We start from the raw sequence: 15,688 nt of genomic DNA on the forward strand, positions 1-15,688 counted from the left end.
CTTCTTAGACTTTACACACCTGAAACTTGTCTATAGCACTTTTTCACTGCTGCTCTTATAGTTGTGTAAACTGCTTCCTTGTCCTCATTTGTAAGTCGCTTTGGATAAAAGCGTCTGCTAAATGACTAAATGTAAATGTAAATGTAGGTAGGATGGCGGGAATCAAAGGTTACAATGGTTACTCTGGTCTAGGTTTCCCTCATCAGTGTGCAATATTTGATCAATGTTTATTCAGTTGGCATCACTCATTTTTGACTAAAGTAAGGTTTTTAATATCCAATGCCAAACGTATATGCATACCGTAGGTGTATAACGAATTATTATTATTATTTCTTTTTCTGTGAAGGATTTTATAGCTGGTGGGTCGAATTTAGGACAGCTGTTGTACCCTAAATGTGTACAGTCTTCATAAAAATATAAAAATAGGAAATGGCTAATTTTTTATAATGTTGGGGCCATTTTAGAAGTCAACAAACTTCAAGATATGCTTTTTAAAATTTCTTGTTAAAACAGTCACAGGAGGTCAACAAAATACAAGGTGTTATTAATTTAAAGCTGGTGTGCCCAATTTTTTGGTTTGAAGGGCCAAAAAAATAAATAAAATAAATAAATATCATGAAGATTCATCACAAACCCTGTGAATGTCTAGGTTTTCCCTCATCAGTGTGCAGTATTTTGTCAATGTTTATTCAGTTGGCAAAACACATTTTTGACTTCAGTGAAGGTTTTTAATTGTCAATGTCAAATGTACATGTATACTGTAGGTGTATAATGTTTGTTTTTAGCAAGATAGTATTGATAAAAGTTAAAGCAGCAGATCATTATTGTACATTTGTGTTTGAGGTGTGTGTGTATTAAAGTGTGATGTGTCTGTAGTTTTTTTTGTGTGATTTAAAATGATTTTACAGCTAGTGGGTCAAAATTAGCACAACCATTGTACCCTAAATGGGTAGAGCCTTCATGAAAACATGAAAATAGGAAATGACTACTTTTTTATAATGTTTGGGACATTTTATTATCTGTGTTTTATTTTTTGTTGTTAAAATGGACACAACAAAAATACAGTGTTATTTATTTAAAGCAGAGGCGCCCAAACTTTTTCGCTTGAAGGGACAAAAACCAAATATGATAGAGATTCATCACAAACACAGAGAATGTCTTGGCATCACTCATTTTTGACTAAACTAAAGGCTTTTATTTCCAATGTCAAATGTACATGTATACTGTAGGTGTATAACGTTTTTTTTTTTAGCAAGATAGTATTTATAAAATGTTAAAGCAGCATATTATTATAGTAAAAAAAGTCACCAAACCTCAAGATATGTTTTTTTTTTTCATTTTCTGTTGTTAAAATGGTCAGAGGAGGTCAACAAAAAAACAAAGTGTTATTTATTTAAAGCAGGGGTGGGCAAACTCGGTCCTGGAGGGCCGGTGTCCTGCACAGTTTAGCTCCAACACTAATCAAACACACCTGAACAAGCTAATCAGTGTCTTCAAGATCACTAGAAATCCATAAGCAGGTGTGTTTGATTAGAGTTGGAGCTAAACTGTGCAGGACACCGGCCCTCCAGGACCGAGTTTGCCCACCCCTGATTTAAAGTATGGGCGCCCAAACTTTTTCATTTGAAGGGCCAAAAACCAAATATGATAGAGATTCATCACAAACACAGAGAATGCCTAGGTTTTCCCTCATCAGTTTGCAGTATTTTATCAATGTTAATTCAGTTGGCATCACTCATTTTTGACTAAACTAAAGGCTTTTATTTCCAATGTCAAATGTACATGTATACTGTAGGTGTATAACGTTTTTTTAGCAAGATAGTGTTCATAAAATGTTAAAGCAGCAGATTATTATAGTAAAAAAAGTCACCAAACCTCAAGATATGTTTTTTTTTCTTCATTTTCTGTTGTTAAAATGGTCAGAGGAGGTCAAAAAATACAAAGTGTTATTTATTTAAAGCAGAGGCACCCAAACTTTTTTATTTGAAGGGCCAAAAACCAAATATCATTGAGAGCCGTGAGCGAAAGGTAAATATAACAAACTATTTGACATTAAAGTTGCCCTGGGTAATTTCCTAATTTATTTTATAATATTTTAAAATATATAGAAAACATTATTTGAATCGTATTAACTAATGCAGTATAACTTTTTAATTCTAACTTCTAACTTAGCAAAAACATAACCACATGTATAACAGTGTAGTTCAGAATCTGCCTTTGCCTTGATTTACTCACCAAAGTCTCTGCATTGTCCTCTATCTGTCGGGTAACGGGATGAACATTTTAAACTAATCTACAGCATTTATATCGAACATTTAATTTCAGTCGCTTTTTTGCAGTTTATCAATAAAACAAAACAAATAAAATGTTAGATTAAACTTGAAATGACAATACCTAAACCATCCCCATCATTCTCCCCCTCTTCTCAGATGGAATGGCGGCCAAAATCAAAGGTTACCATAGGCCAACTTTGGCCCGTGGACTCTAGTTTGGGCATCTCTAATTTAAAGTGTTATTAGCCACACTGAAAAAAGTGTTGCATGCAAAACTGTTGCAAACAATTTATTTGTGTTGAATTTAAACAAACAAATTAAATTTAATAATGTTCAACTTAATGTTTTGTTTAAATTCAACTCAAATAAATTGTTTACAACCACTTAACATAAAAAATTGAGTAAATCCAATGAATCATCCAATAAATAATTTTTTCAGTGCACCCAAAACCTAAAAGAAGTCATTATGGAAAATCTTGCATCTCCTTTCTGCCTCATTTTTCTACTTGTCTTGTACTTGAGAGCTCTGTACTCAATAGCGGCCAGTGTTTTGATGTGCGTGAGCGCTCAATCTCTCATTTCTTTCCATTTCCTCAGAGTCTGAGGGGAAACAATAGTTCCAAAAGAGCTGAATTTGTTTGTGTTTACGGTTTCAGCCTCCACCTCATTTCCTGCTGAGCTCTTGTAAATCTGCCAAGGGTGTGTGTGTGTGTGTGTGTGTGTGTGTGTCTGTGCGTACATGGACATCCCAAAGTGACGTCTGTGTCGGCCTTCATAACACCTAATCGTCCATGGGTGTGTAAGGTGTAGTCTGGGGAGGCTATGTTGTGTGTGTGTGTTTGTTTGTCTGTCTGTGTGTGCTCATTTCTTCATTTAATTACAGCGGAGGGAAGAAGTCCAAGCAGACAGATTGAGAACTTGTAAAAAGAGGTGTGTCAAACACCGCTGAGAGCCTTTAGAGGATATGTCACTGTCTTGAATGCCCAACTTAATTTACTAGCATTCAAATGAAGTCAGCGGTCTGAGTGTACCGCTGCTGGACTGAGTGACTGCTCTTCTCCATATAGTGAGACGGCTTTAAGAAGAGTTTTAAATGTTTTCTATGCCAGTTAAAGGCTGTTCACATTTTATATTCCACTGTGCTACCTTTTAGCTGCTTTTCTCTGCACACACTAAAATCTGAGGTGTTAAATTTGATGACTGCAGAATCCCTGAGGTTATATCAGTGCTGTAATAATCTGAAAGATTTTAGAGAGCAGAGTTTTAAGACACTGCATTAATACACACAAACATCAGCAGTAAACATATTCATATTTCCCAATAACGGTTATTAAATTTGACCTGTTGTAATTACTTGTCTTGTTTTTTTTCCCCAAATGCACTTGCAATTAAATTTAACTAACTTTGTATTCCTGGCCTGAACCACTACACTCACTATCTTCAGAGTGTGTGCCCCCCTTCCTTCATTTGCATAATTGTATGAGCCTAGTCTTTCCTCTTATGTGATTAGCTGCATGGTGTTGCCTCAATTCTACGTGCTTTAAGATTTGTTCTGTCTAGTCAGCTCTTCCAGTTTACTACAAAGAATCATCTCTATGAGTTCGGCTTGAGTCGAGTTGAGTGAATCATTACTTCCTTATATATAATATATATAATTAAAAGTAGGTTAAAACTTTGGCTTAACCAACAAAGGCCCGTTCACACTAATCACAATAACTAATGATAAACAAATATTTAATATTAAAAAATAGTTCTTATTCTGAGACATCAAACACTCTTCCAAGTTTCCAACAACCACCTCTATTCATGGGCATGATTCTTGCAAAAAAAAAGTAATTCTATTAAACTGGAAATCCTTAGACTACCCATGTTTTAAAGCTTGATTGGGTGAAATGTTTCATGTCATAAAACTGGAAAGGATACGTTCCCTGGAGCCCGAATCTCATCTCTAATTTTAAACTGCATGGCAACCCTTTATGGATTTCCTCAAAACTGAATGGTGTACTACTACTTTCACAGTAATGACTGAATTTACTCTGTTGTCAATTTATGAATTTGCCTTGATTATGTTAAATGTCCCTAAATTGTTGTTTTCTGTTTTTTCCCTTTTTTTATTGTTTTGTTGGTACATTATGTAAAACAAAAAAAAAAAAAAAAAAAAAAAAAAAAAATATATATATATATATATATATATATATATATATATATATATATATATATATATATATATATATATATATATATATATATATATATATATATATATATATATATTTTTTTTTTTTAGAACTTCTTCTGTACATATAAATCAGAAATATTATATATATTAATTAAGTTTAATTAATAAGATTTAGTCATCTCATATGCTGATAATGATATATAGTTGAAGTCAGAATTATTAGCCCCCCTGAATTATTCGCCCCTGTTTATTTTTTTACCCAATTTCTGTTTTAAAGGAGAGCAGATTTTTTCAACACATTTCTTAACACAATAGTTTTAATAACTGATTTTTAATAACTGCTTTATTTTATCTTTGCCATGATGACAGTAAATAATATTTGACTAGATATTTTTCAAGACACTTATAAACAGCTTAAATTGACATTTAAAGGCTTAACTAGGTTAATAATGTTAATTAGGCAGGTTAGGGTAATTAGGCAAGTTATTGTATAACGATGGTTTATTTCGTAGACTAATGAAGAAAAATATAGCTTAAAGGGGCTAATAATTTTGACATTAAATGGTGTTTAAAAAATTAAAAACTTCTTTCATTCTAGCTGAAATAAAACAAATAAGACTTTCTCCAGAAGAAAAAATATTATCAGACATACTGTGAAAATTTCCTTGCTCTGTTAAACATAATTTGGGAAATATTTAAAAAAGATTCAAAGGGGGGATTAATATTTCTGACGTCAGCTGTATATACATAAAAATGACATTCTATCATTATGGTGGCTTGAAAAGCCAGCATATTGTTATCTATCTTAAACTTCTTCTTCTTCTTCTTCTTCTTCTTCTTCTGAGACTAATTTCTAAGTGTATCTCCTCCTAGGCCTTTCAAGCTACATACTTCAAACTTTCGTCAAACCTTCAAACTGGTCTGACTCGGGTTGCTATATCTTTTCTAACTGATCCGACTTTGGGTTTTCCGAAAAACGACCCAGAAAAATCCCAAAAGTCCCATTGACTTAACATTGGGTCAAACTTTGTGAGCTCATAACTCTGCATCAGACTGTCCTACAGACTTCTAACTGGACTCATTTAACTCAGTCTAGCCAGCAGCCAATAACTGATGACTTTTTAACTTACTAGCCACTCCCTAGCAACCACTTACAGCACCCTAGCAACTGTCCCATAGACTTCCATTGTAAAAGACTCCCATTTACTTAACATTGGATCAGCCTTTGTGAGCTCATAACTCTGCATCAGACTGTCCTACAGACTAGAGTCTGGCCTCATTCAACTCAGTCTAGCCAGCAGCCAATCACTGATTACCTTTAAACTTACTAGCCACTCCCTAGCAAACAATTTCAGCACCCTAGCAACTGTCCCAGAGACTGTAACTAGCTTTTCTAACACATGCTAACAGTTTAAACTTCCTACTGACATGCTAATCTTGCTAGAAAGGTGCTAGCAACACGATAGTGACATGCTAGTCATGCTAGTAACATGCTAGATTCATGCTAACAACATGCTAATTCATGCTAGAAACAAGCTGATTCATGCTAGAATCATGCTAGTAACATACTAATATCATGCTAGTTACATGCTAATATCATGCTACTTACATGCTAATTCATGCTAGAATCATGCTAGTTACATGCTAATTCATGCTAGAATAATGTTAACTACATGCAAATTCATGCTAGAATCATGCTAGTAACATGCTAATTCATGCTAGTAACACGCTGGTAACATGCTAATTGATACTAGAATCATGCTAACAACATGCTAATTCATACTAGAAACATGCTAGTAACATGCTAATTCATGCTAGAAATATGCTAATAACATGCTAATTCATGCTAGAATCATGCTAACAACATGCTAATACATGCTAATCCATGCTATAATCATGCTAGTTACATGCTAATTCATGCTAGAATCATGCTAATTCATGCTAGAATCATGCTAATTCATGCTAGAATCATGCTAGTTACATGCTAATTCATGCTAGAATCATGCTAATTCATGCTAGAATCATGCTAATTCATGCTAGAATCATGCTAGTTACATGCTAATTCATGCTAGAATCATGCTAATTCATGGTAGAATCATGCTAGTTGCATTCTAATTTATGTTAGAATCATGCTAGTTACTTGCTAATTCATGCTAGTAACATGCTAATTCATGCTAGAAAAATGCTAGTAACATGCTAATTAATGCTAGAATCATGCTAATTGATGTTAGCAACTGCCTAGCAACCACTCAGAATACTTTAGCAACCGCCTAGCAACAACCTAGAAACATGCTAACATATATGTACTTATCTATGCCGACTGTTTCAAACTTCATAAAAACTGCTTCAGTTATTTACACTTTAAAACGACTTCAAACATTTAGACTCGGCTTTTCAAGCCACCATAAAGTTTGTCCTCAAACTTTAATATCTAGTTACATTCTACAATCTAAATCTACAATCTAAATATAATATCAGAGTCTTAACAACCAGATGATGACTTTTAAAAACAACATGTGCGTTCCAAATCACATACTTATGCACTATTCTATACATTTTGTAGTATACATAGTATAAGTAGTGCATTCATACAGATAATTAAAACCAAAAGTGTACTTTAAATATCTGGATGATGTATTTATCCAACCGATAAAAATTGTAGTAAATTGAACACTTTATGCACTCAATAAACGCAGTTTTGCTCATATATTGGAAGAGGAGGAGCTACTGGGTGTTGATGTTGGATTTCTTTATTCATTTTGGATTGTGCAAGCAAAATTCTACAACGTAAGCAATTATGATGGTGAATGTGTTTTTTTCCCGACAGTAACTTTATTAAAAAAAAAAAAAGCATAAACATCTAACTCAAAATATCACAAAAAAAACCAACAACAATAACCCTAAATCAGTAACACTAAATAAGGTTAGGAAAACCTTGTTGAAAAAAAATTACATACATTATATATATTGCAATTAGCTGGAATATGCAAAAAGTATCATCTTAAACTTTAATAGTTATAAAAGGTTAGGGTTTTATTATGCTTGTTCATTGTTGTTAATCAAGGCACACTTGGATGGTTTTGATTAAGGCTGATGAGTGAGAAACCCCATTATGTATTTGTGGTGGTTTCAGGGAACTCAATTAATCAGAGAAGCAGAAACCAAAGACAAACCTGTTTCGTAATGGCACACTGGCCAAATCACCACAAGCTCTTATTTCTCTTTACTTTCGTTGAAAGAGAAATGAGACAGGTTAGTATAAATGTGTTTGCATTTAAATACATTAGTCAAACTAAGTCACTCGCTCACACAAAGTTGCAGTGTTTTTGAAAAATATTCCGTTTGCCCTGTGAAATCTCTTAGATAACCTTGGAATTTAGAGTAATATGTGATGAAGTTTTATTCAGCTGTTATCTTTCTACACTCCTCTGGCTTGGAGACTCCAGTCTAAGCTCACAGAAACAGATTCAGAAAGCACAGACACAATCACTGACCTCAGATCAGAAGATCTTACCTGTAATTCTGTGTCGGTGGCAGCAGTGACATTGATGGATGCTTCTGTTGGGAAGGTGGACATCATATTTTCTCCTGTGGTTACAAAAATAAACACAACGCTGTTATAAGAAGGAAAATACATTTAATATATTTAACAAAATTTTGTCAGAATTTTTAAATATAATGAATAAAAAAATGGTAATTTAAAAATGCAGAACAGGATAATTAGCACTTGCGCATCCTCCTGGAAAGTGTTTAAAGAAAATTTAAAAAAAATGTAAAAACCTGTTTTACACTAGATGCGGACCACCAGGTCAAAAATGTCCCCACCAAACCTTGTTAAAACTGCATGTCATTAAATCATAAAATATTATATATTATTTGTTAACAGACTTTCATTTTTTCGAAAGACCAAAAAATTATAAAATATATAAAGATATTATTAAATAACTTTTAATTGAAAATATTAATAATAAAATATACGTATTTTATGTTTTTGAGGTCTGCTGGCCAAATAAATAATTAAAATACTACTCTATCACTACTACCACTACTTCTACTACTACTACTACTACTACTACTACCAATAATAATAATAATATAATATTTATTTTAATAATATAGATATAACGTTTTGTTTTGTATTTATGTGCGGATACATTTTTATTTGTGTGAATTGTATTTTTATTTATTTAATTTTGTTTTTATAATGTGACATAATCCATCAAAAATAATAAACAATTGTACAAAAGCATGCACATCACTTTAACTGGGTGCTCAGCCAAACAGCAAAACGTGCAAAATATAATGGACAATGTCTTCAAGAGGTTACAATGAGGAGTTTGATATTCGTCCTTTTCTTTAATAATTCTTTAATGTTTAACTAGGTGTTTGGGTAAAGCTTATTTGGATATTTTTTGTTGTATTTCCTTGTTATATTCTATATTCCTTATTTTGTGATGTAATATTATGGTTTGTTTCTGTATTTTCGTTTTGATGATCTAAGTCAGGGGTGTCCAAACTTGGTCCTGGAGGGCCGGTGTCCTGCACGTTTTAGCTCCAACTTGCTTCAACACACCTGCAAGAATGTTTCCAGAAAGCCTAGTAAGAGCTTAATTAGCTAGCCCAGGTGTGTCTGATTGGGGTTGGAACTAAACTTTGCAGGACACCGGCCCTCCAGGACCGAGTGTGGACATCCCTGATCTAAGTTGTATAATTTTCCGGGTGCTCTGGTATCCCCCACAAGTCCAAAGACATGTGCTATAGGTGAATTGGGTAGACAAAATCCGTGGTGTATGTGTGTGAATAAGTGTGTATGGATGTTTCTCAGTGATGGGTGGCAGCTGGAAGGGCATCCGCTGCGTAAAACATATGCTGGATAAGTTGGCGGTTCATTCTGCTGTGGCGACCCCAGATTAATAAAGGTACTAAGCCGAAAAAGAAAATGAATGAATGAATGAATGAAGTTGTATAATTAATAAATATGCATTTTTTTCTTGTTGTGAGATAATAGGAGATCATGTGATCTGGAAGTGGACAAAAGGAGCAACTTACTGTGATAAACACTGTCTGATGAAGAGCTGTGTGCTTGAAATGTTACACGCTTTGTGTCAGCCTTTTTTAATTTAATAAATTTGCATTTTTTTGGATTTTGAAATTTGCTTTGGTGATGCCGTCTTTTTGAATATATTTTGCACCAAAATAATCATTAATTAAATTGATTACAATTACAGTAGGGTTACAATTTTGACAAATTGAAAAATCCCCTAATCCTAAAAATGAATGAATGTTTGGTAGTTATGATTTACCAAATGAATGACCAGATGAATCTATGTTAGTAGAAGTGTAAAAAAACAAACAAACTAAACAAAGTTTAGAAAGTAGTTTCAGGACACATTGAGCAATCTTCTCCTTTACAGATCTACATGTAACTTGCTTTTTATATGGCACAATTTTTTTTTAAAATGCAAGAATGCTATAAAAAATATCTAAATGTACAGAAGCCCTGATCTAAAGAGCTCTAAACAAGTTTACTCCATCTCACGGAACAAATACTTCACACCTGCTGGAAAGGCAGATGACTGTCAGTTGCAGTGAGTCTGGTTTATAGAGCCCCTGGCAGAGCAGCTCACTAATGACTCTGTACTCTGCCCCTCATTACAGACTATTACAGACGCTAGACGTGTGCAAAACAACACTAGATTTTTCTCCTCTTCAACAACAACATGCTTTTTTAACAATAACAAAAGAGTTTTATCCCTAACAGTGGCTAACAATCTGTACTCTGAGAGCATTTCTTTCACAGTTTCTGAAATGCTGGCCAATATTTCTCCAAAGAGGCAAAAGTGATTCTAAAAAATCATTATCAACAAAGTTTCAATGAACTATGGATCCATTCTTGCTTTAAGGCCATTTTTTTAGATCAGAATTTTAAATAAAAGTTTAAATAATTTATTTATCAAGCAAAATTGGCATGATAGCAATGCATTTCCCCTTTTCCTTTGGCTAATCACTTCATACAATACAAAATACTAAAGTAATAAACAGAAATATATAGCAATAGTATTCTAAATGATGTTATAACTTCATTAGATATGATATAAATCTTGGATTTTAGGCTATCTATTTATTTATAATCCATTTTTTGTGTTAAAATGCAATAATGTTATGAATGGTATCGCTTGTGTTAATCAGTATCATCACAATATTTCTAACACAGCTGGTACTCCAAGCCTTATACTAATAGACCTTTTCTACTGAATGCCGAACTTGCCATCTTTGTCCTCTAACAACATCCATCTTCTCTCCCTCAAACAATGAAAGAGTCTTTAATGCAAGGCGTGGTTGTGGCTAAAAAAAACCCCTAGTGCTTAAGAATTAGAAATCCCTTTTACCAGCTTCATTCCAACTGGATTTCCAATATGATATCTGTTATTCAGATGGAGAGACTCAAGAAGGACTAGCTCAATAAGAAACATTTTGGCAACTTGGAGTCATTTTCTTGGGGTCATTTATTTGACATCTGTGACTCAAGAGCTATCCACTGACCCCTCTTAGGTTTAAGCTATATACATGTTTTCTAGTTTTGATTGTATGCTTTGTGACAAAAATTTTCCATTTGTGACAGGAAAAAATTTTAATTAGTTTACAAAAATAAATTATGTGTAATAAAATGAAATGAAATGAAAAAAGAATTGAACACATGAAAGAAGGGAGGTGTAGAAGGCAGTGAAAGCCCAGACAGCACCTAAAATCCGCTCAGCAGTTATTCAGCAAACAGTAGTTAAACATCTTATCTGTGTATTATTCTAGACGGAGGAGAGGGAATAGGTAAGATCTGTCACGTGATGTACATGGTGCACACGCAGCATTACTTTAATTATACACACTAGATTACGAATTTGTGCCACACTTGTAAGTTTATGCTTTGGAAGGAGAAAGTAGGTAAGATACGATGTCTCTGACGTAGAAGGTTTACTTTTTGTTTTATTTTGTAGTTCTAGGGGAGACTTTAATAGGTTAGTTAGTAGATTTTTGTTTTAATCCTTTCTTTTGTTTGGCACAGTCCCTTTCCTTTGTCCTCCTTATGTCCGTTAAACTTTGTTAAATTAATAATTTGTGAAATCGTTGTCTTATTTCTACTTTTGAGTGAAACCTTATTTTCCCATCAACATTTAAAAATACACAGCTTGTTTATAATAAACAAGTTCACTTAAATAGTACTTTTGTGTCTTGTTGTTCCTCATCTATTGTAAATGGCAGCAATAATTACAACTGGTTTACTGTTTTCCTTTTCGTTCCCCCTTGACCATTAAACGGAAGGGATGTAACAATGAGCCTATGTTTGTTCTTTTTTGTTCTGTGTATATCTATATCACCACTGTTCTCCGAAAACATATTTCTAAAGGTGCTGTTGACTTGAAATTTTTGCCAGATGTTGAAAACAACCAAAGAAATCCATATGTGACAGGAAAAAAATCAAATTAGTTTACAAAAATAAGTTATGTGTAATACAATGAAATGAAATGAAAAAATTTTCATGTATTGAACACATGAAAGACGGGAGGTGTAGAGGGTAGTAAAAAGCCCAGACAGAATAACAGCTCAGTAGTTATTCAGCAACCTCCTGCCCTTTGTCATCGTAAATTAATATCAGCTGCTTCAGTCCAACATCTACATTATCAGAATGATGAAAATGAAACCACAGGGGACATTTCAGCAAGACAATGATCCAAAACATAGCCAATAAAACATAGCCAACAGAAAATCAAGCTGTAGAATGGCCCAGCCAATCACCTGACTTGAATCCAATAGAAAATACAAAATAAAGATCAGATTTGATAGATGAGACCCACAGAAACATCAAGATTTTTACACGCTGTTGAAGTCTGTGAAAAAAATCACATATAAACCTTAAAATAAAGTACTTAAATTACATATTTCCTACACAGTAGTTAATTTATAACACTGTCATGATTTTTCTGTTCGAAAGTAAAAAAATCAAATCAAATCAAATCAAAATGATCTCAATTTACAAAAGGCTTAATGGTGCCAAATGATGATCGACGTTATTATGACTAAATTTGCCTCTTCCTAAAAGGGAAAACCACCTACAACCAAGAATGAATGACTATATGGTGCCATGGCTTTGCAACCAAAAAAGTTATTATAATGGAAGTCAATGTGACAGCCACCAACATAACGAAAGAGTAATGATTTTGCTTACAGTATTGTAGTGTATGTATTGTTGAGTTTTTGAAAAATTTCAAAGCATTAACCCAAAATATGTGTCAAAATAAGATTTGTCACCAGAAATCATTCAATTTTCTGAAACACAAAGAAAGTTGAGGCCAAATTAAGAACATCCCCAACAGCACATAAGGGTTAAACACAAACTATAATAATGACGTTCATCATAACTAAACTATTGGGTTGAGAAAAAAACAACATCAAGTGGAGAGCAAATCCTCTAAATTTATCCTGTAATACCAGCCTTAGATTAACGCGAATGCTAAGAAAAAGCTTTTTCCAGGTGTTAAAGACTGATGAAGAACAACACCATCAGCCTTTTTGGAGCTTAACCCAACTGCCCAAATGAGACTCCAAACAGTTTAAAGGGAAACAAAACTCCTGATATAAAACTCGTCCCACTGCTACATACAAATAAGGTAAAGATATGTGTGGTTACAAGCTAAGCCAACAAAACTGTCTTTGAGGACACATGCTCAAGAACAAACATATAATGGTATTTCAACTGTGTGCTTTAGTGTGGTACGCTTGAGCACTGGTGGAATGCGGACCAGTGGAGGAAATTGTCTTCAAATACTTCTTCCTCTCTATAATAACCTGCATGCTGGGTAATAACCAGATATAATGGAAGAAAAGCAAGATGTTTCATCACAGGTGTTTCTGATCAGTGCAGCATTTTACCGTGATTACCAACAAGGACACTTCAACAAAAACTTAGGTGCTCTATACCATTTAACATGTTGGGGTCAAAGCTTATAGTTAATATTTACCAAGATTTATTTAGATTTTAATAAAAAAAACTGTAATTAAATAATAATAATAATAACCATAATAATAATAATAATAATAATAATAATAATGATAACAACAACAATAATAATAATAATAATAATTATTATTATTATTATTATTATTATTATGGTTATTATTATTATTATTATTATTATTATTATTATTATGGTTATTATTATTATTATTATTATTATTATTATTATTTATAATAACTGTACTAGTAAATGTTATAATATAAAAGTTCTACTTAATTTCTACTTTAAGTTTCTTTTTTTAAAATAAGTTATTACATATAAACTTTTTTTTTTCTTTTGTCGTTTGATCCTTTAAATCCTTCTCTTTTACATACTTAATGCTCAAGACACATTTCCAAATAGTAAAATGATGAATATCTTTAATCTCACTTTTGGACAACGTATATATAGAAGTTAAAATAATAAATTTATTATAAAAAATATATTACTGCCCTAAAAAGTATTAAGCAATCTAATATAAAATTGAATATCTCTTTTTTATGCAAATGCCAATTTTACTAAACACAGTAGCGCCTTTCACACATACAAAGCTCTATTTTAACAATCTAGGCGCAAAGTCTAAGCATTAAGTGCGTGTCCGAATCCACTTTTGCTATTTTAAGGATGGAAAAATACGCTCTACACCTCTTTTTTTTTCCAAAAAGAGATCATGTATGAACAGGTCCTTTTTGAAATTAATGGTAAAGTCATTCCGGAAATTTTCCAGATATTTACCGTTATTACTGTGTGAAAGGGGCTATTTCTTTTCTTTTGCTAATCCTACATTCAATTGTAGCTTAATTGTTCAATTAAAATGGCTAAATTGATAGGAACAAATAATGACAGACATAATTGACCAAGAATATTATTAATACACTGCAGTATATATATCGAAAAGCATTGATATCTACCATCTGCTAAGAGACAAGCTGGCACAAGTCAGATGCACCAAACATCAAGTGCAGCTAATTTGGGAAACCCAAAGGCAACTGCAGAGAACACATATCTGGCACAAATGATGGCTGAGAAACTAAGAAATAAACCTTAGATAAGCGAAAAGCTTTGTAACAACTTACCAATGGCTGCTTTGTAGTACATCCAGATATCCTGAGGGGGCAGGGCCCTCTCCCAAATCACAAATTCATCAAAGGCCCCTTTGGCATACTGCTTGTATGTCCCAAAGTTTCCTGTGCCAATGACCAGGTCAGCATATTGATCACCGTAGTTCGGGGCAACCTTTCCTGTGGGGTCTCCGACATTGAACGTCCCATTAATGTAGACCTTTAACCCCTCTGCTTGGGTCCAAGTGAAGAGCACATGTGTCCAGTAGGGCCCTAAATAAAGAGCAGAGATGACAGAAGACAGGGATAATGAGCAAATGAAATTTCAAACATGAACACGCAGATGTTTTAACTGCTTGGAAAAAGAGATAATATTGATACGATTTCCAGATCCACTTGTGGTGTCAAGGTCCATTAAATGGAAGTTTAAAATGAACAGAAACGGAGAGCTGGAGGCAGCATGTGGAATGAATTTCATCACCTTTTAATGAAGCCAATAAGACATGGAATAAAGAAACTCAGAGCTCAGCTGTCAATGGTTCATTTCATCTGTTCAGGAATAAAATGGCACATGAGGATTGTCTCATCAGATCATGAAGCTAAGTCTCTCTTTCTTTCTCTCTCTTTCTCTGTTTTTGAGGAATTAGTTCATGTTTCAGTCTTAGGGTGTGTTCGCACTCTTAGTTTGGTTTCCATCATATCCTGCGTTTTGTTTGTCTAGATGTTTTTGGTAAATGTTACACTTTTTTAAACTTAAAAAATTGCTGATTCCAACCATATTGTTAGTGGATCATGACATCATGATGTTGTCACAATAGTTATTACTGATAAACTGATAATCTTTTTTTCTTTTGTCGTTTGATCCTTTAAATCCTTCTCTTTTGCATAATTGATGCTCAAGACACATTTCCAAATAGTAAAATTATGAATGAACTTTAATCTCATTTTTGGACAACATATAAAAGTTAAAATAATAAATTTATTATAAAAAATATATTACTGCCCCAAAAAGTATTAAGCAATCTAATATAAAATTCAATATCTCTTTTTTTATGCAAATGCAAATTTTACTAAACACAGTAGCGCCTTTCACGCATACAAAGCTCTATTTTAACAATCTAGGCG

At 33.2% G+C, this 15,688-nt stretch overlaps 1 protein-coding gene across 3 annotated transcripts in view; it reads right to left on the reverse strand.

The window, feature by feature from the left end:
* The window catches only part of adgrd1 (adhesion G protein-coupled receptor D1), a 130,703-nt gene that overhangs the window by 94,005 nt on the left and 21,010 nt on the right, over positions 1-15,688 (reverse strand). For all 3 annotated transcript variants that reach the window (XM_056463332.1, XM_056463331.1, XM_056463330.1), the window contains 2 exons: positions 14,579-14,836; positions 7,967-8,040 (listed from right to left, as the gene is read on the reverse strand). In XM_056463332.1, coding sequence (XP_056319307.1) covers positions 7,967-8,040; positions 14,579-14,836 — 332 coding nt within the window. The remainder of the gene's footprint in view (positions 1-7,966; positions 8,041-14,578; positions 14,837-15,688) is intronic.

This window comes from Danio aesculapii, chromosome 8 (genome assembly GCF_903798145.1).
Source record: "Danio aesculapii chromosome 8, fDanAes4.1, whole genome shotgun sequence".
NCBI lineage: Eukaryota > Metazoa > Chordata > Actinopteri > Cypriniformes > Danionidae > Danio > Danio aesculapii.